Source organism: Sparus aurata, chromosome 13, assembly GCF_900880675.1.
Source record: "Sparus aurata chromosome 13, fSpaAur1.1, whole genome shotgun sequence".
NCBI classification, from domain to species: domain Eukaryota; kingdom Metazoa; phylum Chordata; class Actinopteri; order Spariformes; family Sparidae; genus Sparus; species Sparus aurata.
The window spans coordinates 20981025-21008348 of NC_044199.1; the positions used below are offsets into that span (position 1 = coordinate 20981025).

Below are 27324 nucleotides of genomic sequence, written 5' to 3' on the forward strand. Positions count from 1 at the left end.
CGGTTGAGCTGAACGAGTGGCAGAGGATGCAGTGCTTCGGTCACAGATTACACTTGGCTATTAGTGAGTGCAGTGTTTTATTTTAAACAAAAACATATTAAAATGTTAGTTTTTACTTATTTTCCTTTGTATCTGTCTGCAACTTTGTGTATTATGCTGCTGTCTTGGCCAGGTCTCTGTTGAAAAATTGATTGTTAAATAGAGGTAAATAAATTAATAAAACACAAAACTTAAAGTGCTAAAAGTAAAATCGCTTACAATACAGAATGTTAGCTTTCAGAACCATATTTATTAGATTATTACAGCTGGTAAAGGTGAGGTAATTATGACTTTAAAATGCTGGTTAGCCTGTTGATATCATCAAAGTAACATATATTTAGCTATTATGATAGACTATAGTTAAAAAATATTGGTATATATCGTACATCGATATTCAGCCTAAATATATCGGGATATGACTATTGGTCCATATCACCCAGCCCTATCTTCACCCTTACCTCTACAAATGAACTGAAGGACAAAGACCCACTTAAAGTAGTGTATACACCACTAAACATAACATAAAATAAGTCCTTCCCCATTCGAAAGGCAGGACTCATGACCTGCTGTGTTTCCCATTCCAACTTTCTCGTACAACACAGAGCTGGCTTTGAGCCAAGGCAATGAGATTTATTTAAGAGATGGCACCACACTAATGCCTAGCAGAGGCGATATTTTACTATACAGCTTACCCCAATGATGCCCAGAGGTCAGGAGTGGCACAAGCACTAGTCGAGAAGCATCCCTGCTTGAAGGAGCCTGGCTCTTTTATTGGATGTTATGGGTGGCAGCAAAGCCTAAAATACAAATGAGCCCTGAACTCCTGATAAACTCAATGAAAGACAAGATGGAGGATGACAAAAAACCTGCTAAAAACATCAAGAAACCAAAGAAGGCAGAAGTCAATAACCTGCCCCCACATCCACCTGGTGAAACAGACAACACCCTTGAGAATGTGAGACTTGACCTAATTGCAGCCAGCAAGGAAAGGGACAGTGTCAAGAGAATAAATGACATGATGGCCAGGACCTACAGCTGGAGAAGAATAGAAGTGGTTTCCGTTCATTCAGTTAAGTGTCATTAGAAGAGTAAAGTTAGATAATAGATATTAAATATCAAAATTTAATAAGCTGGTATGAGTGAATTTTGACTTAATTTTTTTAATGAAAAACACTTAGACCGATTAGCCAATTATAAAAATAGTTGGTGATTAATTTGGTAGTCAATTACTAGTCAATTAATTGTTGCAGCCCTACTTTACACCTTCTGAATGTCAGTAACAGCCATACAATTGCTGTATTACAGATAAAAGAGGAGTTGCGACAGTGTGCCACAGTTCCACTGGAGTGAACCTTTATGTCCCAGCTGGACAAGTACACTCCAAAGCTGGAGTTTTTCTGTGTGAAGGGAGGAGCAGTTGGTCAGCGCATCAAGAACTTGTTGATGGAACTGATACAGGTGAGGCAAAAGTCGTAAAAACTGGAGCATACTAATACAATGAGTAGTTTGTTGATCTGTTTTCTTGCCTCAGTTGACCCCTTGCTAAGAATATTAAGTTAAGTTGCTCTCTCCCTGCCACTAGACTCTCATGACAAAAATAGTAATTATACCTCACAGAACACCAGAGTTGCTGTTCTGCTACTACATTGATAGGTTAGTTTATGTTAAGTCTGTGGTATAGCAAGGAAAAACAATAATTTTTTTAAATATAGCATACACTTAAACTGATTTTGATTGTTTAGGTGGGCCTGTTTTTTAGGTGGCTTAAGCAACATATTGCTTCAACTGAGAATCCTAATAGCTTTATCCACAGACTACACATTTCAACCTCTCTGGGTAATGTGTATTGCTATTACGCAACATTTATCTATGACTCTCAAAACCAGCTGGAAGGAAGAAAATATCAAGTGGCTGCATGGTAGTCTACTAGCTGGATGATACTAGTGTGTGTTTGAGGGCCAGGACTAGGTGAAGGGTTAATAAGGTGGATATTTCAATTAACATTTTTTGTTAAAAAAAAGTTTTCAGTAATTTTCATTACTTCACTGAATTTAAGGTAGATTTTGTTTGTTTGTTTGTTTGTTTGTTTGTTTGTTTATTGTTCTATTGAATAGGTAATGCAGACCACAGTGATCATGGTATTCTAAGTTTAGAATGATATTGACTGCAAGATTGTTTTTTTTTCATTATTCACACTAGGGACCCTCTGTGGTAAAGAAAAGAGATGTGACTCTGAGATGCCTCATTGAGTATATGGGGGAGAGTGGAGAGGAGCTCATCTCTGACTACTACGTAAGTATTGTATAAGAAGAAGAGTTTTACTTTTTGGGAAATGCACTTTGGTATCAATTTCATATATGTGTGAGTTTAGGATGGAGCTGGAGGTGGGGCTTGATTAGCCGATCATATAATAAATACTGGAAACAGGAGAAACGGCTAGTGTGGTTCTGTCCAAAGTTCAAAGAGACACCTACAATTACCTGTATATCTCTAATATTTGTTATAATAGCCTATAGTCTACCAGCTATCATTATTGTCCACATCGTGCTATACTGTGTATAATCTCAAGTAATATTCTGCATTTTTAGCTAACCGGTGTCCTGCTGAAAATATAACATTGTTACAAAACACCAGAACAAGCGAGCTGTACAGAAGATGTTGCATGGTAACCAGTTAAAATAAAAGGTATTGTCCCAAGTTGACACTCAATTAAAAAACATAGCAGTCAATGCGAGTGCGAAAAATTTCTCAAATCATGGCAAGGGCCTTTATTTACCTCCCCTACAAGAGGGTAAAGGCCTTTTATTATAAGCACGATGTGGTCCAGGTCTCAAATAAGGGCTGTTCTTGAATGTTTAAAGTGGTCACCACAGATGTCATGTTGAATGACTATCTGAATTTCATAACATAACTATCACCAACAAGTGAGACAGTTTGTCTTAATTATTCTTCATACAGGGGACAACAGAGAGCAGTGTGCATGAGGACCTGAAAATGCAGAGTATGAGGATCTATGCTTGTCGTGAGCCAGATGCAGTGGGCATCATCATCGAGGGAATCCCAGTGCTTACTGATCTTGGCAATATTGAATCTCCAATATCTGCCCAAACTATCCAAAACATTCAAGGTCTTTTAAAGACTTTTTGTGGGACTCGATACACTGTGCCCAAAACCAACCTCCAAGTTCATTGGCCTCAAAAACAAGCTCCTTACCTAGACAGCTTGACTTGTCTGCCTTGCAATCATTAATGGCTGTTTTTTGTTGACTGTTAGGTCAACTGTCAACTGTTATTACTGGTATGTCAATTATTAGGATGTTTTAATGAATATACAAAAATAACTCGTTCTGTGAAGGTGTTCTACTAAGCTGCTTTTTGTTGAAATGTTTTAAAATGTAAAATACACTGCTGTGAAGATGTTCCAAGTTGCACAGCTGGTGTGTAAGTTATTTTATGTTGAAAGGGGAGAATTTGTCCATTTTCAACCTCACCCCCATGTTGAAAAGTTTGGGATATAGTGTAAAATGTAAGTTTCTGCTGATCTTCTGTGTCTCTGGGATGCAGCTTTTATTATCCCGTTGCCATTTACAAACTGACTGACAAATGACAATGTTAAGAGGATATACACCGTAAAAGACATTGTACTGTGGAGTTGTAGTACTGTAAATGTGTTGTAAGTAAATAAATGTTGGAAACAAATACCTCTTTCTTTTTGTTAAATTGATGTCAGAGCTAAGTAATTATTTGAAGCAGAGTGCGCTTTTAAAACGGAAAGGAAAACTTGAACAAAATTAATAAGATTGAATATCATCTAAATCAAATTATAAATTTTTCTTTTCAATTTTACTTAATTTAATGACGTTCAATGTGGTTAATATGCTGACCTTTTTTTTTTTTACAGTGGTTAAACAAAATTTTTTGGCCTTTTCTCATACACTATACTTCACTTTTTAGCTTTCAGTAAAGTGCATATTAGTGATTTTTCCAAACTTAAAATTACAAGAAGTTCACTAAACTTCCAAAAAGTGCCTGGAAAATGTTGACTTGTTTTTTTAAAGTAATACCTGAGCAACAGTTTTTACAGTGTAATAGGGTCGTTATAAGCCTTTGGTTTATTGGGTCACATTTTATGTTTGTTAAAGTTTACATCTGTGTTAAAACACAGTTAAAGTGTATTACTGTTAATACTCCACACCTTAGCTTTCCCATATCATTCACAGGCAAAATATATATACACACTGCACTTGCACTCTGGTTAGACTATATTGTTTTTCAATGACAATAAAGTTGAATGAATCTCATCACATTTTCATTATTAGTCTATATTAGTCTTGTGTATGGCACACACCAATCAGTTTTTTTTTTTGTTATTAAAATGTAACATGCAGTGGTCACATATACTTCTCTTCTCTCTTCAGATGCACTTTTAAAGTATTTCACCACCACACCAGTGACACAGAATCAGGTGCTCCTGTCCCTCTACCTCAGTACAGTAGAGTGACAGCATCAGGACGAAAGGCTGCACCAACAGACCCTGCTGACTGGCCATCTCTTCTAACTGACAGTGAGATGAGAGTTAGTTCAAGAGGACCAGTTCAAATAAAAAAGCAGTTACACATCTCTCTATAAAAGCAAGGAATCTCTGTCTGTCTGTCTGTCTGTGTGTGTGTGTGTTTATCAAATATCTCTGCGGATCAGGATCAGACTGACCTGAGACTTACAACATGGCTGCTGCGTGTTTCAAGGGTGTGCGACTTTGCATTTGTTTGGACTGCAATGACACCGTTAATAAATTATTTCATAAATGCTTTACAAATTCGCGAGCATTGTCCACCGAGCCACCACAGTCATGTGCGCACCAGAGCCAATCACTGCACACCTTAGCCATGTGCGCACCAGAGCCAATCACTGCAGAGCCCACCGCGACCCCCCACCTTAAGAAACAAGCAGATTTATCCAGCGCGAGCTGGACCGGGATTTTGCCGGCGGTTCGGTCCCGTTCTGTTCTGTGCATCTAAACTGACTGTTGTGGATTAATGAGACTAAACGAGCCCGGACCGAGTCTGTTCGGGTCTGAGGAGATCTGGAGACGCGCAGACAACAAAGTGGAATCGAATCTGTGGATTCGGACCCACCGGCACGTCCAAAACCGGACTTGGGGTAAATAATGTCCGCCACGCTTTTTCGCGAACATTGCCGTCACATTTGCTTTGTGTCTGGTGCAGAAGAAACAGTAAAAACGGGCTTTTGTCACGAAAGTGTCCAAGCAGCAAATTTGGTTGTTGAGGAACAGGAAGTTGTGGGAGGGACGGAGGCGGATGATTGACAGGCAACAACGGTCGGTGTACAGACAGCGATATTGAGAGTTGAGAGATTTATGACATTTAGCGTGTTTGGAGTGTATAGTTAGTGTGTTATGTAGTGTTTGGTGTAGTGTGTTTAGTGTGTATTGGAGTCAGTTTTTTGTTTAATGAGTCAGAACAATGAGGAGAAGCTGAATGTGGAGCAGGCAGTGCAGCTCTTCATTCAGCTGGAAGGAGCTCAGGCAGACCTGAGCATTGCCTGCATTTAAATGTAAATAGTTACATATAATTTCGTAAATTTTTAAAATGTATGCGCATATTTAGCAAACAACAATTTATATTTGCATTATAAGTAATAAAAAATGTTTTTTAAACATATTTGTGGTTTTCACAGTAAAAAAAATCTAACTTTTTTAAACCTAAGATTTTATGTTTTTTTTTTTGTGATTTTATGTCCATTGTGTTAATACAGTATGTCAAAATGAAAAAATAACTGTAAAGTCACACATGTGAGGTTGTGCTGAAAAAAATGACACCAAGTAAATAGTTTTTAGGGTGAAATATGATGGCAAAATCAAAATTAGTCAAATGGCTAATTATACCCTGGAATATCGGATTTCACAACAAACCTAAATATCCCTGATGTCCCACCTTCAAACACAGCCTCATTTGGCCATCCATGAAAAAGCTTCTTAACCTCCCACTTTTCTATAGGAACACATATTTCCTACGGGCAATGCACTAGTTTCCCAAAAACAAAGATGGGTGAGTGTCAACATGACTTTTGTAACAGAGTCTTACTCAGTGCTGAAAAAAATCCAAAGGAGCTGGCTGATGTACTCAAACAGAAATGATAGCTTGCACTGCTTCTGCTGCTAAATGTTTTCTCCAAAAGAATATAGAATAATACTTACTGAGGAAGGACTAAAGGACTGGAAAAATGCAAGCCACTTACTGAAGGTTTATGAGGATAGCTGGGAGCACAATACCCACATGGCAACATGGAAGGAGTTGGAGGTCGTTTTGCAAAGCGGCTGACAATAGATAAGCGAGAGATGGCACTTGCTGAGGCTGAGAGATGATGTTTGTGCAATTCCTTATTTATATTGTACTTTGTATCACTTTTTTCTTACTTCAGTTTTTATTTAGTGCGATATTTTTGATCAATTAGTATATACAATGAAACCGTACATTATGTAAGTGCAAATGTGAAAATCTATTAATGCACCAAATCTACATTTCATACAAAGTTTCTAACCAAGATAAAAGAAATGTTACTGTGTGGTAGGGCTGGGCAGAATGTTGATATATGATAATATCGCCTTCCCTGTTTTGTGTACCGACTTAAGGGTTACATCTGCATCATTATAAATCTTAGCACACTGTCAAGAACAACACGTTAGATCTAATAAGCAAGGCATGACAGCAGTGTTTATCCCACAGTGCTAAAATTAATTCATGCCATTAGGAAAAGTATGTTGCTCATCTTTATCCACCTGTTCCATTTCAGGCTCATGTCAAACAGTATTTGGATACACTGCATTTCTGTTCTTTTTTTTCCTATAGGCGAATAGAGTATAGGATTTTCACATCAGACAATATAATCAGTCCCTTCAAATGCTTTTTCAGCTCAAAAAGATGGCAATAACTGATTTGTTTAGGCTGCTTTCTATATGTCAACACACTTTAAGGCACTGCAAGTTAACTAAGCAGCATGCAAAAGGCAATCAAACATTTTTTTTTCTTTTTGCAACAGTGCTCACAACTTAATAATTCAACAAGACAGGACATGATGTAACCATGACACAAATTATTACAATTAACTATTGAAGATACCTTTGTTATTTTGGCATAGGTGGCTTTATAGTTTTTTAAACATCATACAATCAAACAGTGTATATTAATTGTAACATCTTAATACAATACCCCTTATATTTAAGTGAACTGCACCTTGCCCTCAGACACCATGTACTTTTCTGAAGAAAGCCACAGCCTTCTTTTCTTCTTCATGCCGTTTTCTAAGGACTTCCAGTGGTGCTGGCTGGGACATGTCCAAGTCCTCCAAGAAAGGAGTGTACTCAGTGAAGCCTTTAGACTGATGTTTCTGTCTCTGTTTTGGTTCAAACTGTACAGTGGGCTTTGGTATGGTCTTCGCATATTCTAAGGCCTAAGATTGAAAGAGAGAGAGAGAGATCCACGTTTGTTAATGTACTAATGTACTAATCACTCTGTACTGTTCAAGCTGTAGTAAGAAGTCAGAAATAGCCATGTTTCTTCAGAAAAGTTCTGTAGAACTGTGATAACCACTCTCTCACCTCCACTGTGACCTGTCCCATATTATGACTGGGGTTGCAGGGGTAATTTGGTTTCAAGGTACACCACATACGAAAATTGATAGTTATCAAACCATGTGCATTCGCTCATTTATGGTATTGAATTTTACGATATATGTATGTGTGTGTGTATGTATATATATTCATATATGGTCTTTTCAATCATGGAAAATCAATAAAAAATAAAGTGTTTTTTAAAGTGTCTTGGGGAATACTACTGCATATGTGAAAAAAGTAGTGTGGAGCCTTTTGTGGCTCCAGAGGAAGCTGCATTTAATCTGATTAAATTGCCTTCAGTGATGTAACTCTGTGGCTTGCATTGTGGGTAATGTGGACACCAGATAAGGAAGAATGTGTGAAACTGAAAAGGTGATATCTCTAGTTCTGCTGTAATGATTTTTGACCATTTGGTAATTCTAACAATGTAATAGGAGTGCAGTGTAGACCAGTGGGAGGCTTTTTCAAAACCTATAGCCTACATTACCCACAATGCAAATTGGACACTGAGTAACATAACTGGAGTTAATTTATCAGATTACATGCAGCATCCTCTGGAGCCACAAAAGGATTTATATATATTACTTTTTTCACATATGCATAGTACTCCCCAAGACAAACAAACACGCTTTAAATGTGTAAATTGGTGGACTTTTCATCACTATTCATTATTTAATATTCAAATATAGTAATGAATTGTCATGTTATCTTTTTGTAAACCAGTTGTGAGCGACAAGTTATCCAGGATAAACAATGTTTTGCTTAGTGAGCAACCTGCCCTAGTTAAAGGGATATTCCGGTGTAAATTTAATCCAAGGTCTAACACACTGTGAAACTGTGTTAGACTCCCTCTCGAGAGATAAAGTTTGCAGACCGCTAGCTAACGTAGTTTAAGCATCCTCAGAAACGATCGCACGACAACAATACATTGCAGTAAATGGTTCCAAATATAAAACTACCATCAAATGCCACAAATAATGCTCAGAACAGCACCAAACTTAAGCAACATTAGAAACAGGGTCCCAGCACATGTTTCGAGGCATCAAACATTTGATATAGTTGCCGTATTTGTCAGAATAGATAAACAAATCTTACCACCCGAGAAGCCTTCCTTGTTGTGGGGAAGCCCTGTGAGTCGATTACCGAGTGCAGTAGAGTCCCGCAGTAATGATCATCATTGAGCTGGGGAACTCTACTGCACTCGGTAATCGTTTCTGAGGATGCTAAAACTACGTTCGCTAGCGGTCTGCAAACTTTATCTCTCTGTGTATAGTCTAACACAGTTTCACGGTGTGTTAGACCATGGATTAAACTTACACCGGAATATCCCTTTAAGGCTTTGAAGGACAGGTCCCAGGCTGGTACCATAGAGTGACAATATGCCTTACATGTCTGTCTCAACCAATCATAGGGACACATGCCAGTTGTAAAAGAGGCATGTCCCAGACTTCACACACATACACACCTTCATCCTGGGTACTTTCTTGTCATTGACTTCTGGGTCCTTGGCTGGTAGAAAGGGAATCCTACTCATCTCTCTGTTCTGCTCACGGATAACAATTGAATACAGCCTCTGTCGTTTCATTTTCTCAGCATAATGATGGTGAAAGAGTGAGAGAGGGAGCAAGAAGAGAGGGAGAATGAGACAAAAACAGAAACAGATTATAAAAGGGGGTTTAATTTACTGAGACATTTCCCCCCTAAGGGCCTTCCTTTTGTGTATGCCCTTTGCAGAGCCTACTCAAGTCCCCCAAAAAAAAACAGACACAGTGAGCCATTCAGTGGGGCCGATCAACATTTACACATAATAGGCTTAGCCCTGGAGATTAACATGGCTCAATCCAGTGCAAATTGACCAAACATGCTCCCTTTTTACAACTGGCAAAATATGTATGAATGCACACCGAACACTTAACTTCTTTACTTACTCCCCCACATCTTTGTAAATGTTATTTTACCTTTGAAACAGCATGGGGCCTTTAAATGATGAACTGGGACAATTGGGAGACGGTGAGTGGATATACAAAGACACTAGTGGACATCAGGATTTATTAATAATAATGGATTGGATTTTTATGGCGCTTTTCAAGACACCCAAAGCACTCTTACAGGGTTCCAGGTTCATTCATTCACACACAGTCATACTGGTGGTGGTAAACTACGATAGTAGCCACAGCTGCCCTGAGACAGACTGACGGAAGTGTGGTTGCCATTCAGCGTCTACGGCCCCTCCGACCACCACCTCAAACATACAGCAGTCATACACATTCACACGAGGCAAGGCGGGTGAAGTGTCTTGCCCAAGGACACAACGACCATGACACAATTGGCCGGGCGGGGATAGAACCAACAACCCGCTCTACCACCTGAGCCACGGTCGTTTAGGCAGCTTATCATCATCCACACAATTTCTAAAGATGTTTGTTTTTGTTTGAATCACTGCTTATAGCTGATAATGCCTACAGGGCAAATTAATATGACATCCTGATATGTAGGACATCATGTTCTTCGGTTCCATCTTCTCTCTTGGTAAGAAAATCGATTAAAGGCAATACAGGCTCCCAGACAATGACTTCTGCCTAATATTGGTGAAAGCTCTCATAACATGGATAGATGCATGTAAAAAAAAATAAGACAGTCAACAAAGAAGTTACAGGGACACATGTGTCTTCCTGCTTGTTAGCTTGTCTCTGCCCAGTAGGGAACAAAAAGTGACTCCACTTTGTTCTATCTCCCTCTCTCTACAATCAAGACTACAATGCTATTGGGTCATAGTCCTTGCAAAACCAGAAGAAACAATTTATGGTGCACAGACCAGGGCAGCCAATGTTATCATTTTCCCAGGCATTTTACAGTGAGCAGTATGTTATCTAGTTAAAAGGGAGCAAAGGAGTGTTTTCTTTTTGAGATTTTTTCTTTTTGGCATTATATTTTGTGATTATGGGTAATACCATAGCAGGATCAGAGGGTAAATTGGGCCAGGGAACCTGAACAGCCCCGGTAATCTTCGATAAATGTATTTAATGTAGGAAAGACAGTGAGGGGTCGCATTAATTGCAGTGAACCTTGATACGATCACTGCCCACAGCAACTTCCAACCACCCAGCCAGACAAGATACAACTGCAAGCAGTGTAATTGGCCCAGGAAGAGAGGGAGCGCAGCAATAAGTTAACCTAACCTATCTTGGACATAAGAGAGCAAGTGAGACAAAAATAGAAGTCAACTTTGTTGCAAGGTTTCTCCCAAAGATAATTTCGGGATTGGACCTCGTCTTTCTAGACATGTATGTTATATGTCTATTATATTTATGAAACTTATTTCCAGACATGATTTTATATCAATAAATCTACATTGGTATTGGTCAATATGATATACAACAATGTTACAATGGTATACATTTTATTACGACTCACGCTGTAACATTTGATGTTGGGTTTGCTATCGTGCTTCAGGTGTTGGCCTATTACTAGACTAAGACACAACATAATAAAGAAATGTTACCCATATTTATGAATGGCACTCTGTTTCCTCCTCCTCTGTTTAACAATCATCATGTTACAACTATTAATCTTACACAGACACAAATAGATGCATTAACTCATGGCTATCTATCCTGTAAACATCTGTTTAAAAATGAAAAATAATATTAAAAATAAGACACTTGCTTCTAGGGCTGGGACGACGCGTCGACGTAGTCGTCCCAAACAGGAAGTGGTAGTACCTGCGGAGGCTGAGAATAGCCCCTCTCACACAGAGATGCTGCATTAACGCCGCAGCGACGGTTCGTCAATTCTCCGTCGCTGGTCATTCACACAGTGCCAAGCCCCGCTGGAATAAAGACGAACCGCCATGTAATTCACACAGAAAGCTGCGGTGCTGCTCCTAAAGAGACGTGACGGTACACGTCATGATGATGACATCAGGGTGTTTCCTAGGTGTCCCCCCAGTCAACCTAAACCCGCAGACTGTTAATAATGTGTAGTGATTGAGAACCCGGCCCCCTAAACATCCTGGAAGGTGAAAGAGTTACGTTTTCCGCGCTAAATTACATTGTTACATAATCGCCATCAGTAAACAGGTCGCTGCGTGACTCTGTCACTTGCGGGGACGGAGGTTGTTTTCTGGGGGAAAGTTAACTGAAGTCTCGGTCGGGAGGGCCGACCATCATGGTGATTTCTATCAACACAACCACTTGAGTGAGTTAAAGGTTTTTGCCGGTGACAGACGTTGTTTTTCGGGCAGAAATGTGACGAAGAGTTGGTAGGACAGGCGGGAGGACAGACGCTGCTCCGCCTACAACTACAGTATTTTTTTCCTCATATAAGTTACCAACGACAGTTACAGTTACTGCGTTACTTTTGTTTGGTCATGTAACGTTAAATTAATCGTTACATTAGTCGACTAATCAAAAACATAATCGCTAGATTAATCGTTTGAGAAATAATCGTTTGGGACAGCTCTACTTGCTTCCATAACACAAATGCATGCAGAAGATGGTGGTGCTTTTTCACTTTTGTTAACAGGGGCTGCCAGAATCAACACAAAATGAAAGTTCCTTGTAGCTGCCTATTTAAGAATAAAATATCAGGGAAAACACAACCAGGTTTGAGCTGCAGCTCAGAAAGCAGTATAATCACTGTATTTACCCATAGTCAAAAAGCATTCACAGTTCACAGCAATGTGGATAATTTCAAGCAGAAAAATGACAGGCCTGCTTGTTTGTTATCAGACAACCTCCTTATGTATCTGTGCAGTTTCTGGATGAATTAATGCACCTGACACAAACTGGTGGCTCAGTGACAATTTTTGCTGATGTGATGCTGACATTGCAGGTCAGTACTTACTGTCTTTTCAATGGCTTTGTAGTCAGGACCCAGGCCTTGCAGATTTATGTCTGACTTCAGCTGCTTGTAGTCTTTAAGACTGTATGTCTGAGAGAGTGGGAGAGAGAGACTAAAGATTTGCAAGTTGACAATTGCCATACACAATAAATACTATCAAACATCAAGTGACAATGTTGATTACTTACTACTTGATTTAAAGTGGACATTTTTAAAACTGAACTTTTTATGGGTGTCAAATCATACCATGACACTTAAATAAACTCCATCCGTCCATTGTGTTACCCACTTATTCTTTACAGGGTCATGGGGGCTGGAGACGATCCCAGCTGACAATGGGCAAGTGGCAGGGTACAGCCTTGACAGTTTTACAAGGCTGACATATAGGGACCAACAACCACTGATAAACTGTCAGAAGACATGGGCCTCAATGTGAGTGAAACTGTCTTCACCACCACCAACATTTGTAACGCCCCATCCTTTTTGTTTGGTCATGGCACTAGCTTGAAGAAACAAAAAACAAAAAGACACTCACCAAACAACCAAACTGTTCTACTAATATTCTATATAATATATTCAAGTTATAAGTAGTGCATTGGATTCTGCTGCATTATAAAGAAGAGCCAGACAGATTTTCAACACTGCTGAAGCGTATACTGAATTGGGCACTATTATATCCCCAAAAACAATATAGACATAGAGCTGTGTATGGAGAGTCTCAAAAGGCATTCTTTGGGACAAAATTTTATCATGGGGCATGATGACCTAATGTGGATATATTTAGGGGGTTCTTGACATGATGAAGCCTGACTCTAGTTCATGCTCAGTCAGACACATGCTAAGTCTATACTCTACTTGCATTTGCTGACATTCTCTACTGGATATGATGTCACAGCTCTGAGTAACATCAACTTTTAGTTTTCTCCCGTCATCAGCCACATTATTAATATACTTTTGCTGCATGAGTTACAGGCATATATATGCATTTGCAGCTCATATAGATCAAGTGAAAGATGCTTTGTGACTCTAATTTGAGGATGACAAAATTCAGTTACTGCATACGTCAGTTTAACTGATCACAGCTGGTGACTACTGTTCAAAATCTTATGAGCCACAATCAAAGTTTATTGAGTTGTCTGACAACACAAAACAGATAAAAGAAATACAAACCGGAATCACCAACATGCCGATTTGCACTTGATCTCTTTTCTATGGCGGTGTTTCCCCTAAATGCACCTTGCAAGCAGCGGTGGATCGCTGCTTTTTTATTTTTTTTAACGAGGAGAGAGGAGAGGTGGAGAGTGGGCTCAGTCTTGTCTCTTTAGAAACTAATGTTGTATCATTTTGCACTATGACGCTTCATATCCAGGTCAATTACACACCTGTTTGAAAAGATTTATGAAAATAAATCACGAACCACAGTGGGCCACCTATAGAGACTATGAAGCCTGTTACGCTATTTCTTACAGGTATTAGAATAATAGGTTTGGGGAAGGTGCAACGAGAAACTTTGAGTTTACTTGATAATGTCAGCACAACAATTTTAACAAGCCCCGCGTAGATGTCAACCATGAAGCAAGCAACACTGATCACAGACTCAGGATTATCATTCGGGGTAGATGGATTTGTGCCGAGTTCACAAGTAAGGACTCCGACTTTGAGTGGCGTTCCAGTGTACTTTTTCTAGTAGGAGGTCGGAAAATTCCTACTGTCTCGAACACAGTATTACTATGCGCGAGGACCACTGTGACGCGCGAAAGCTGTCAATCTCAAATTACTGACAGGATACTCCACAGAGGCACAGACGTTTTGGATTGTTCTAGTATTTGTGTTATGTGATTTTACTGTATATGGTTGGTTGTTAATATAATTTTTGTGTAATTATTATCAATAATTGTTTTAAAGATTATACTTTTATTGTGTTCAATAAAAGTGTATTTTTCTAAAGCTTGAGACACCTCATATGTAAGCTAGACAGACATTTCCCCTGCTCATTACTGTGCACAAATGTACTGTTATGTACTTAAGCCTAAAGAACCCCTCTGGTGCCGGTGGACACATAGAAACCTCCCGGCAGGGTGCACTTAGCAATTTGCTTTTGCATGCAGGCGAACACTCACCTCCACTGTTACAACTTCATCCTGGGGGAAACACTGTATGGACATGCCAGATTTGCACGGGATTAAAATCACAGATGTCTTCTACAGTTATCATAAATTACTACTGTCCCCTAGTCTTGTGCAGATAGGGCTTTGGATGATCCCCTGAATGTTGGCATACCAATGGACAAAACTAAGATGTGAACATGGTAAACCTGCTACTGAAACAACAGTATATTAGCCTTGTCATTGTCATAATGTAAGATTTCTAAAGTTAGCATTTAGCTTAAGGTGCCACAGAGCTAAGGTGGAACCATAACATGGTTTGGACTCTTCATCTCTTTTAATGGCACTTTATAATCAAAAATATTATGGGCCTATACATGATCCTTGCTTATGCATTGTAGTTCACAGAGATCAAATCTAAGTCAAATAATAAATTCAGTCTTGTGAATTCTTTTTCTGTGGATTTTCTATAGATACATTTCTGTCTCTGTAACTGGTGTTCTTTTTTCGGATGGTCAAGAGTCAACCAAAAACCACCAAAAGGCGTGCCAGCAATGAATTAGAAGCTGCTGGAAGACAGGTGTCAATGACCACAGTCAAGCATGTTTTGCATTGCCATGGGCTGAGAAGCTGCCGTGCAAGAAACAAGATCTTTCTCCAGACGCGACAGCTTAATAAAGCTTGACAGAAGTTTTCTGCTGATCACATGGACAAAGAAAAATCCTTTTGAATGAAACACAAATTGAGTTGTTTGGCAACAATGAGCAGCAATATGTTTGGAAGTGAGAGGGAGAGGCCTTTAATCCCAAGAACACCATACCTACTGTCAAGTACTGTGGGGCTGCTGGGTTGGGAATCAAAAGTGGTAAAGGAATGGCTAAATCAGGCTAGAATTGTCCTGACTTGAACTCCGTCAAGAACATTCGATGGGGTTGCTGTGCTGAAGAAAACAAGTCAATTTGCGAAAGCTAGCAAATTTGGTTGAATTTCACCAATTTTATCAATAGAGGTGTATGTACATTTCTGACAAAGACTGTCTGGTGTTTGTTAATCTAAACACCAACATTCCCTTCACCTCAGCAAAGACTGAGACCAGTTCTACAAGGTTTCGGTAAGAGTTAGATGAAATTACGTCACTTATGCAACTTTTGGGAGTGTAGTCTCTCTAATTATATATTTTCACAGACTTATACTTCAACAGTTCAATGACAAACTGCGTTTTAGACTTTTAGGGCGTTTTCACACCTATAATATGTTTGCTCTGGTCCGGATCAGGGACCAACTTTTTCGGATCAGCCAAAAAAAAAAAAAAAAAAAAAGACAAGACAAGACAAATAAACATAACTTTGTAAATGCCGCGGTGATATGCGGTTGTTGAGCAGCATTCGTTTTCACTCCTGTCAGTGAAACACCGGGGTGATGTTGCTTAAAATGCGTGGCCATGCTTGATGTGTTTCCACTGTCATATGGCTTTCTTGTGCCACAGTGCCTACACACAGTCACGGTTTTATCCACTAACCTCTTTCCTTCATCATTATATTTGACAGGGAAGCCAAAATGCTCCCATACAGGGGATTTAAATGATGCGGGGCATTCAAGCTCCTCTGTTCCTCCGCTCGCCATGACCACGCTGCACTTAACAAGTGTGTGGATTGAACATGCGCACTACCTTTTTTTTTCATAAATCAATCCGCGGATCACGTGTGTGCCGAACCGAAGATATTGATCCGAACGGATCACGGATCAATGATGATCCACTGCACCACTACTTAGTGTTGTTGTTTTTATAACACAGACCTATAACTGCGGTCGTGTGTGATCATGTGATTATCGTGGGAACTTGTCTGCTGTCTACCGTACTGCAGCGTGTCCAACTCAAAACGCAACCAGTGGGGGTTACTGGACGGCGGACGACGGAGAAAAAACACCTGATTGGGCCGTAACGCAACGGACACATATCCAGTGGAAATTCGGGGCTAAGCACTGATGCCTCCTGCAGTTGGGTCGGATCGAGGTTGGATCATGTTCTCACCACAAACGAACTGTACCTGAGTTTGTTTGGAACCGGACCGTGACCACCTCTTCAACAAGGTCTCGGTCCGGTTGTTTTGGTCCGCACCCGAGTGTCATTGATGTGTTCACAACTGCACCAAGGGGGTAAATGCTCCAGGGTTCGATTCAACCGAACTAAACAAGGCAGATGTGAAAAAGCCCTTAGAGTGACAAAAATCATGTGCAATCACTAACCCAATTCAAAAATCCTGTACCTCTTGTCAATTACTACCATATACATTTTTTCTGACATGGGGTCCCACAGTGGCCTACCAGAAAGGGAAAACTTCACCTCTTGATAGTGGCTGTCAATGTTATGCTACACTTTACCATTTACTCCTAAAAAACGGTAACCTATTACTACGTTACATTACAAGCAAAGACACAAAGAGATATACTGCATACCTGCTCCTTCACAGGTGCTGGTGATGATTATGATGGTGTGTGTGTGTGTGGGTGTGTGTGTGTGTGTGTGTGTGTGTGTGTGTGTGTGACCATGGGGGCATGCAGTCCACATGCTGCCCCAGACAAAAGAGAGCTAATCATTCCAGATTGTACTGGTTGCTTTTTAGAAGGAGGATTTCAGTTTGCTTTAGCCACTGGTCATGGATGCAACAGCCTACCTGGAAATAATCCAAGCCCTCTCCCCTCCCCTCTTTCTCCAGCTCCTAAATCATGCTCATCTGCTTTCATGCCAAGGCACTGCAGCCAGACTGCTTTACAAATTGAGCCTGTAATCTCGTCAGACATGATGGCTAACACAGTGGGATGGTAGGTCAAGGGGTTGAGAGTGGTGGGCACCACAGGAGGACTATGTGAGGGCTCCAGCATGAATACAATTCTGTTGAGTCCATTCAACACAACTGTTATTTGTTAACTGGTACGAAATTTATGCAGAATGTTGTATTGTTATCAATTATGACATTTGTTGATGTATGTTAATGTAATGATTTTATTGTTAATGTGACAATTCATATGATGCATTTGATTAGATTTTTATTTGATTTGTTGTCAACTGTTACATTTATTGCCAACTATTTTGATAATCAACTAATTAGTTTGAGTAATTTTTTTGGCAAAAAGCTGAATTCAATAAGCCAATTCTCTGATTCCAGCCTCTTTAATGTGAACATATTATGTTTTTTTACTCTTCTATGACAGTAGAAGGAGTGTTGTAGAAAAACATGACATTTAAGGACATTTTTTGGTTAACATTTTTCAACAGTAACTGATATTTTATAGACCAAATAATGAAACCTTTAGTTGCACCTCTACTGTATGTTATAATCAATGTATCTGTGTTAAAGGTTGTTACTATCAGGTGAGGCTCGTGGTCTCAGCACAATCACAAAATGTGTCTTGCATTGTGCCAATTAAGCACGGTTGCAAAAAAAAATCCTTATTTTTCTTATTATTCAATATATTTAACATATATATATATATATTTATATTTAAGTTTGTTTGTCAGTTGAAAGCAGTACTAGGGATAGTTTCACCACTTACACATAACTAGTACGGAATATGCTATTTCTGCAACAGGTACCTCTATTTAAATAAGGCTACACATTGATGTAGAAATTGTTAGTTGGAGCTAAATCTGACTTGTTAAACAATGCCTTCCAAAAGCCAAGTCATAAAACCCTAATATTGCTAAACTGTGTATGCAACAACCTTGGAAAAGGCCGGCTGGTTGAGTCACTTTCTACTCAGGATCCACCTGCACAACTTAACCTGACAAACCAAAGCAGATGGGAAAAAAACAACAATAGCCAATTCTTTAAATGCAAATGGGTTTCTTTAGTGGCCCTGTGCCTCACAGACTCTCTTTAATCACCTTATTCTCTAACACATCTTCAAATGGCTTCTCAGAGCCTGTGGTTTATATAGTCATCGTCTCATAGCAATTAAGTGTATAGCAGTGGAGCTAGACAATTAACCCTATGTTATGGGGCCTTAGTCACCAGAACACTCCTGCTGAATTAAGCAGTTGCTGCATGGAGAAAGCTGAGGGGATTATTTAGGACTTCAAAGGGGCATGTATTTGTGTAACCTCGCGTGTTCATGGGGATTAAAGGGGAATGGCACTCAAATTGAAGACTTTATGTGTCACTGTTGTTAGGTGAAACTGCATAATGAGTTGTTATTTCTTTAACTAGAATGTGATTATTCAGTATGTGCTGAGTGAGTTTTGTGGTCCTTGAGCTTTAAAACAGTTTTAAAAACCATGCATATCAAACAAACACTCATAGTTATTTTCATGTGAATCATCCCAGATATGATGGCAGACATAGATAATACACTGATGAAACACAAATATAAATGTTTTACAACAGAGGAAATATTTGTAAACATAGGAGTCCTTCCAGCCAGGATACAAATGAAGCTCACAGACACACCAACCTTATAAGTGACCTTTGCCCTCAACTGTTTCTGTTTCTCCATCTGAACCAGGTAGCCATCAGAGTTGCTTCTATGGACTGGATAGGCTGTGCTCACACTCTGACAGGGGCTCGACTCAGACTCTTTTCCTGTCATTGGCTTTCCTATCGGGGGCAGAACTGTGTAGGAGCCGGAACCCATTGACAAAGTGGTGGTGGGTGTCCTGGGGAGGCTTTGTGGAAATTGTGTACCGTGAACCTCATTTGAGCTCCAATTCTGGTCATTCCCCTCAAAGGATAATGGACAATGTAGTGCAGTTGTCCTGAAACACAAAATTATCAGTGGATGAATAATGATGGGTTCCATGATACCAGATAATGAGCCAAAACATGTCATTATTCCTCATATTATATAATTATTTTACATACTCCCTATTTTTATTCATTTTCATATGGTGTGTCACCCATACATTTCAACAAATTAATCAATTTAAAATTGATACCCATGGGACTGTGCAATCTCAATTTCAGTTGTGGGGCTAAACTGAGGACCATGAAGAGATGCTACATTAATGACTGTCTCTTGGCCCCTCTGTTGGAGTAATGGAAGGAAATGGGATGAAGTGCTGAGGTTGATGTTGAGGTGGACAGTGTGGGGCAAAGGCTGTGATGATTTCATCTTCTGAGGTTTTGCCTGAGTTCCAGCGGTGGGTCTTGCTAATGGATAACTCAGACTGCCTCTCTGCTCAGCACTGACCCCTGTGGCAGGGGGCTGCTGCTGTTGAGGGGGGTTGGGGTATTCTTTCCACTGGGCTTTCTTCCCTTTGCCGATCTGGGTTACCTGGGTGGAGAGTAGGATTAACTGTTTGAGTATATATTTTTAGTTCAGTCATACCCAGCTAGAATACTGTGTTTTAAAGCTCAACCAATTTATCAACTGGCCGGTATTATCAGCCAATCAGCAGTGATGATGCACTAATGATGTAGGATGATCGCCCAAAATCAATGAGTTACCTGTCAGTCTGTATGACTTCATGATTACTGTTCTTGGTTCCTTGGTAAAATATCAGCGTCAAAAGGAACCAGACCAAAACTAAAATACAACAATGTGCTGTTGATCTGGACCAATTGAACCAAACTTCAGCTGTGAAAACACCTGACACATTTACACCACAAAGACCAGGGTGAGAGTGTCCTGCCTGGGCACCAGCTCGATAGAACTTACTGGACCTTCTGCAATTAGACTTCCATATGCTTCCAATACTGCAAGACAAACTAGGCCAACACATCGACCAAGTCAAAAGAAAAGGAGGGTCCTACCCTCAACTGCTGTGTTTTCTGGAGCCACCTCAGCTTGGGGTCTGAATTGTCCTTTTGATGTTCTGTGATGACCGTCTCCTTCAGAGTTTCATGCACCTTTAGACAGATCAAAAAGAGAAAGCAACATGCTGATACAGATGAATGTTGAAACAAATAGTCTTTATATTTTGCCTGTCTATACAGTGTGAAGTGCAGCCTTTACTGAAGACAATTAAAACCAACACAAATATACCTACTCAGTGATATCAATAGCACCTCCATTTCTATCAATGCCTGTCTCCTTTGACCACATCATATTACATCAATTTACTGTTTCGGTTGTTCCTAATGTACCACTTGTGGAATGGAAATATGTTCTATTAGTGCTGTAATGAAAATCATTTAGTTAACTTCAGGACTCCCCTCAGTGGCAGAGGACCATGTGAGTGGATCAATGATATTGACAGGCTGAAGACTTGTTCCCTGAATGCCACTAATTCTGTGAGCGTGAATAGGTGAAGGTCACAAGGAATGAGTGGATCCAGTTGTAACACATCCATCAATAAGTGTGTCTGTGATGGCATCTAATAGGCTACTATTATGCTGAGAAAAATTCAGGGCACTGTTGACCAAACCACCAAGACCAGAAGCTGTTTACATATGTAAGTGGTCTAGTCTTTTGTCCATAGCTTTCCAGCATTTCTTTATGTTTTGGGGCATTAAAAGAACCCCAAAAGAGAATCTTTTTAAAATGACAGGGAGACTCCAGGACATTTGGCTACTGTTTTTAGATGAACAGTAACAAGAGAGCAGTTGTTCGAAAATCAGTTGTCAGTGGCTTCGCTGTCAATACACACACTCAGACGTTGTGCTTCTCACCTTTACCCATTGCCTTTTGTCACCCATTATAAACATTCCAATCAGTTGGAGAAAATGATCATGCCTATATTGCATTTTGAGCATGGTAAGCTGTGTAAAATCTTTTCTACTAAATTGGAAGGCCCATAATTGCTTCTCTGCAAGACGATGTCACAACAAAGTCTGGCAATTGCAGCTAGCTGTATTACCTCCTGTACCTGGGAAACATCTGCTTTTTGCAATGAAGACTTCAAAGGATCTGTGGATCTTGAATTGCATTTAGCTTCTATTGTGGCCAGCCCAGGTAATCTTGATTAGATGTTTAGACTGAGGCAGGGTATACAGTGACAGAGAGCTCCCCAGAGCATTGGACTAAAGCTATTAAAAGATTGTACATTATGTTCCCCTGGCTTTGAAGTGAGGGCCTGCTAGAGGAGAAGGGACTCTAAGGGGTGAGTGCAATAGCAGAAGATTGATCTGCTACTTCTGTCTTTATCAAAGGAGGCCCAGGCCCTGATGAAGCCAATCATTGCTACTGCCACTCTGCCACTTGGCTGAGCTAAACATCTGCTGCAATAGGAAATTGTGTACATTTAATAACATGTCTAATTATCACAAGTTGCCTTCAGATAGTAGTTCTCTTCAAAAGACCAAATGGGGTATTTTAAAAGGGCCTAGTAACAACTGGCTTGTCTTGACTTGCATTGATGAAACTGATGTGATTTTTACATGATGTTGATATCTTTTGCAAGGAGCTAAGGACAAGGAAGGGTGGGAGGAAGCAGACTTTTAACATATGTTCCAACAATCACATACTGGATGTAGAAAATACAATTCTTAGGTTACTTCTTTGGTCTGGGTTTCATTGAAAATAAAATTCTCATGTTACTTCTTTGGTCTGGGTTTCACCGAAAATAAAATTTCATGCTACTTCTTTGGTCTGGGTATCATTGGATAATCTGTCCTTCATTTTTAATTCAGAAACAAAATAACTGCATAGATCTGTGTATGGTCAATGTATCATTTGTTAATTTGATTTAAATTAGTCCAAAATCAAAAAATGAAAATAATCATTATTTTCATTATTTGATTTGTAATTATTTGATACAAAAAAGCAAATAATGGGCCAAGGGCCAAATTTGATTTTGTATTTCATTGTATCCAATTTGTTTTACTTATGTAATTACATTGTAGGTCTTGCTCATAAACTTATGGTGGTTTACCAGTTACCGGTTTAGCAGTAAGAAAAACACAAGCATTTAACACAAGTGAAAAGAAAAACCTACCTGTCTCTTTGTGGTCTTACTAACAATAAATTCATCATGTTCCACTGGTCATCATGTTCTGGTTTTACATCAGGACTGTTAGGGCACCCAGGGGCATTTGGCACTGAGGGACAGCCGAAAACTGCACTCAGCCATGGGCAAGGTCCTACTGATCTCCCTTCCTTTTGTATTTTGTTGTTCAGTAGTGTAACATAACCAGGGCCATGAAAAAAATGATGATGATGATGATGATGATGATGATGATGATTATTATCATCATTATTATTATTATTTCCTAACTGTATGTTCAGTGGTCATCTGGTGTTATTGGGTTGTGCTTGTGCTATACTTGTGGTTGGTTTGTTAAAACAACTGGCCAGCAGCAGAGCTGATGCGGCAGATAATGAGCCACTTGCCCCGGCACAACAGCAAACAGGTCCAGGTGATGGAGGTGGGCTGCCCTGTCACTGCTCCACCATCCGGCCTGTCCGCTGTACCCAATGAGCCCAGGGACACTGTAGTTGCAGTGAAGTGCGCTCAGGAGGATGACTGAGAGGAGAGCAGCAAAAGACTGAGAGATGGTCCTAAAAGTATGTCCTGTTATTTATTACTTTTAAAATAAGCATACAATCAAAAGTATGGAAAAAAAAAAGAAAGAGTTATTAGTATTTGTTTAACATTCTTAAACAAATAAATAATTATATAATGATATGTTTTTCCATTTTTTTCGCCTCTATGCCCCTTCTACTGAAGCATGCTTTGCCAACAGAAAGGATGCAATCATCAACATCGAAAAAGGAATTGTTGGGTTTGGATTAAGTGCAGGCCGTGAGACAGTCCACCAGTGACAAGCCAGACCATTGGGACAAAACGTTACCAAAAGAGATGGTCCTAAAAGTATGTCCTGTTATTTATTACTTTTAAAATAAGCACACAATCAAAAGTATGTAAAAAAAAAAGAAAGAGTTATTAGTATTTGTTTAACATTCTTAAACAAAGAAATAATGATATAATGATATGTTTTTCCGTTTTTTTTCACCTCTATGCCCCTTCTACTGGAGCATGCTTTGCCAACAGAAAGGATGCAATCATCAACATTGAAAAAGGAATTGTTGGGTTTGGATTAAGTGCAGGCCATGAGACAGTCCACCAGTGACAAGCCAGACCATTGGGACAAAACGTTACCAAAAGCGAAAGTGATTGTTCCAGGAAGAGAGGAAAAGAGAGCCAAGATCAGAAAACATTATAAACTCAATGTTTATAAACCTTGTCAATTGCTTTGACTTGTGGTTTATAAAGCATTTCATTGTCTGTTAACAGTGACATAAACATTAACTAAAGTTTAAATATTAATTTACTTTTTTATTCATGATGGCTATTATAAAGAGTTGCTATATTTTTCATTTATATTTTGTGACACACTCAGTTCATAGATTAATGCTACCATGAAACAAGAAATAAACCACATGCAAATTGGTGCCCGTTCGTTTATGCCCTATGTCCCTGTTAAGTAACGTCTTTTGGGAGACAGCCCAATGTAAAACTAATAAGCGAATTCAGAGGGAAAATGACAAAAACACAGACATTGTAGAGGGCTTGGGCTCAGATGGGTGAACAAGGTTGGGGGTATTATAGCCAGCGAACAGTCGCGTGGCCCGACAAACGGGGACTGTGGGACATTCTGACCAATTATGCTGCTGTGCCAGGTGCAGGGACGTCTAAGAGCCTATTGGTAACCATGCAACTCTTAATAAGCACTGTATAGGCAGACATGGCTCTTTTCATATGGTGGAGAAGGAGGCAGATGAAAACAGCTATGGCCCTCTGCCAAACTAATTTTCCGGACTGGGTCCGAGCAAACATCATTCTCTTGGTTGTTGTCTGAGATGACAATAAAAGGCATACAGCTACCAATAATATCACTAAATGAGCCTAAGCTTGGCTGATGCAGAAGGAGAAAAATAAAAAAGGCCTATATTGTCCTATATTGTGCTCAGGAGCAATTGCTCATTAATATTGTCACCAGATTAGAGTGAGTTTTGCAGAGTACAAATACTGACACTTGGCTGCTTTTCTTATCACCTGTGCACAGCAAATATGCTGGAAAATATAAAGAAACCAAAGCCTGTCTGTTGTGAATGCACACTAGCAAGCCTCTGTCTGAACTGATCTCTGTCTGTAAAAAAAACCCTTAATGCTGTAGATAGTAATCTGTCTATCACCAAGCCATAACCTGTAAGGCCACGGTGCGCATCAAAACAACTTAATTGTAAATTGTCAGTTCAAACTGTGTTTTAGAAACGAACATTTATGTTGATCACAATATTTTCGGTAGTCTGTCCCTAGTCAAATCTAATCTTAAATCATTCAAGTGTAACAATAGCTCAGTTGCCAGGAATCATTATCAATGCTAGTGCAGCTCCTGGTGTCTGTTTCTGTAATTGCAACCTATTTCCAAAGAGGGCCTGCGCTGGAGTGACCATTACAGTGGCATCTTGGAATTTGTAATCAAATTTTCAACCAAAAGCAGATATTGGCTAAGAAAACATTGCATACGTACCTTATTCACACTGTGAGGCATGCCTTCCTTTTGTGCATGCACCGTTGCATACGAGCCATATTTGGATGTGTTGTACCCCAGAGTTAATTTGTTCAGCTCCACTATGTTGTCTGTGAGTCTTTCTAACTTTTTGTTCGATGAAACCTTAGGACTCGACAATGCGGATGTGTTCATACTCTGTGTTTGACTGGGTCCTCCTTGTGTGTTTCTCAGTCCTTGCTGGTCTTGAAAGTACCTAGCATGTACATCCTCTTTTAGGTCAGGAGAAATGCTTATATTGTCACCAGCACTGTCACAACTATTTTCAAATGTCTGTCTGAATCCTCTCTGTGATGATCTGTTTTCACTTTCATTATTGGTGAAAATGCTTGTTGGCCTTGAAAGTTCAGTCTCAGGTGATATAAATGGCAAAGAATGGTTGTGGGAAGACATTACTGTGCTATTCTGACCATCTTGTTGATGTAGGCGGTATGGCTCTTCAGACTTATTGACAGCCATACGAGGGGTCACCACAACAGCTGAACTTGTGTCAACAATATATCTGTATCCTCCTCTCATTATCAGTCCCTGTCTGTCAGCACATGTCTGATGAGATATGTCTTTAGGGACTTCGTAATATTCCTTGATTGAAACCTGCGGACTCTCATTGAAGCATCCAACTCCCTTCAGGTTGGTCCTCCAGTTGGGGTCATAGTACAGGTCAGAGTAGGCATCATCAGAAAGCAGCTGGCTGTAAAGTTAAAGAAAGACAAGAGCAATCAAGAGATATGTAAAACAATTATTGAGATAGGAGACTAAATGTATGTAAAAGAGGATGTCCATATATAGGAAAGTCTAAATCATATTATGAATAATTGATTCAATTGTTGGTAAGAAGATTTATAAATGACATTTCCATAACCAAAGGAGGTTTTACAGACACCTGAATGCCACATACGCATGAGAAGTCAAAGGAACAAGAGGCATTACACCGTTATTAGAATGATGAGGTCCTCAAACAAAGAAAGCTAGGCCTTATTAGAGACTTCTGAAATTGAAACAGATAAGGGGGATTATGAGCCTGTATTTACAGATAATTTTAGTATTTTCACCTCCAGGCTCACTAATGAGAGTATATTTGAGAGCTACAAGCGGGGGAATGGTTCACAAACGGCAATTTTCAGCTTATGAAATGGCTTGAAAATTGCAGGCTAAAATGCTCTTTCTGATGGTGATGAAAAGATCTCATTAAAATAAATAGCAGAGAGCCTCTTTGTTGTGCTTACTGGGAGGACGTGGGGAGCCTACTTCTCTTGCCATGATGCTAGGCATCAGGGGGAGGGTTGCCTAGGTGTAGGGCCCTTCACTTCGACAAGGCCAAAAGGGTAAGGGATGTCTCTCTAATGACTCAGACTTAAACAAGTTGGAGAATACATTATAGACAAAATGCAGCTGGGCGTGATGCCTCTAACACTGGCAAAACACCACAGCCTATTATGTCTTGCCAAAGATACAGACGTCTAAATACAAAAGGCAGTGAAATATTGTGACAAACGCTGAATGGGAAAATGAAAAAACTGGTTATACGGACAACACCCAAATATCCTTTTGCAACATTTAGAATGAGATAGGTGTAAGATATAGTGAAGAGGGATGAATGGAGTTGTTTAAATAGGAATCTTCTGCTTGAATGAGGAATGCCCATTGGGTTTGTAAACTATGCAATGGCAATGGGTGAAAAGGCTTACCCACTTTGAGGAGGCAGTAGAGAGGACTATGAGAACATGATGATTGGAATGGGACTGTGTACACTGCCTTGGCTCTAGGAAATGGAGCCTTTGTCAAAATATGTCATGGTCATTTTCCTCTAAAACAATGTACTTTTCAAGCACACCCACACTTGATGGGCATCAATCTACACGGGTTATGAATAAAATGAAGAATGCCCCTTTTCTATTTCAGAGAGAAATGACTATCAGGCAGTATCTGAAGGTAAGAGCAGAGGAAACAACGGTATGAGTCGACAAGAGTGCAAAAACAGATGTGGTGTTGTTCCTCACCATAGATGCCTACCTCTGCTCCATCAAAAGAGAGAAAGATATCTCCTTTACAGCAACAATGATCCTTGTAATGGACCACGAGTGACCACTTATTGAGATTCACCTAAACAAAACAAAAATCTAATTTGCCTCAAATGAAAGCCGTTATGCTGAAAGCATCTGAATTAGGCCATTCTCACTACAATGTAGCATCGGTGCCTGCATCTCATTAAATAACTGACACCATTCTATTGTTAAGTGATGAATGAAGGCTAT

At 39.7% G+C, this 27324-nt stretch overlaps 1 protein-coding gene across 4 annotated transcripts in view; it reads right to left on the reverse strand.

The window, feature by feature from the left end:
* Window positions 1-6750: 6750 nt before the first annotated feature.
* The window catches only part of jhy (junctional cadherin complex regulator), a 29838-nt gene continuing 9264 nt past the window's right edge, over window positions 6751-27324 (reverse strand). For 2 of the 4 annotated variants that reach the window (XM_030439144.1, XM_030439145.1), the window contains exons 3-9: window positions 25031-25760; window positions 20369-20464; window positions 19552-19889; window positions 19071-19371; window positions 12517-12603; window positions 9137-9265; window positions 6751-7508 (exon numbers count right to left, since the gene is read on the reverse strand). In XM_030439144.1, the coding sequence (XP_030295004.1) occupies window positions 7299-7508; window positions 9137-9265; window positions 12517-12603; window positions 19071-19371; window positions 19552-19889; window positions 20369-20464; window positions 25031-25760 (1891 nt within the window). In that variant the 3' untranslated portion in view covers window positions 6751-7298. The remainder of the gene's footprint in view (window positions 7509-9136; window positions 9266-12516; window positions 12604-19070; window positions 19372-19551; window positions 19890-20368; window positions 20465-25030; window positions 25761-27324) is intronic. The other 2 variants (XM_030439147.1, XM_030439146.1) reach the window with 2 other exon arrangements.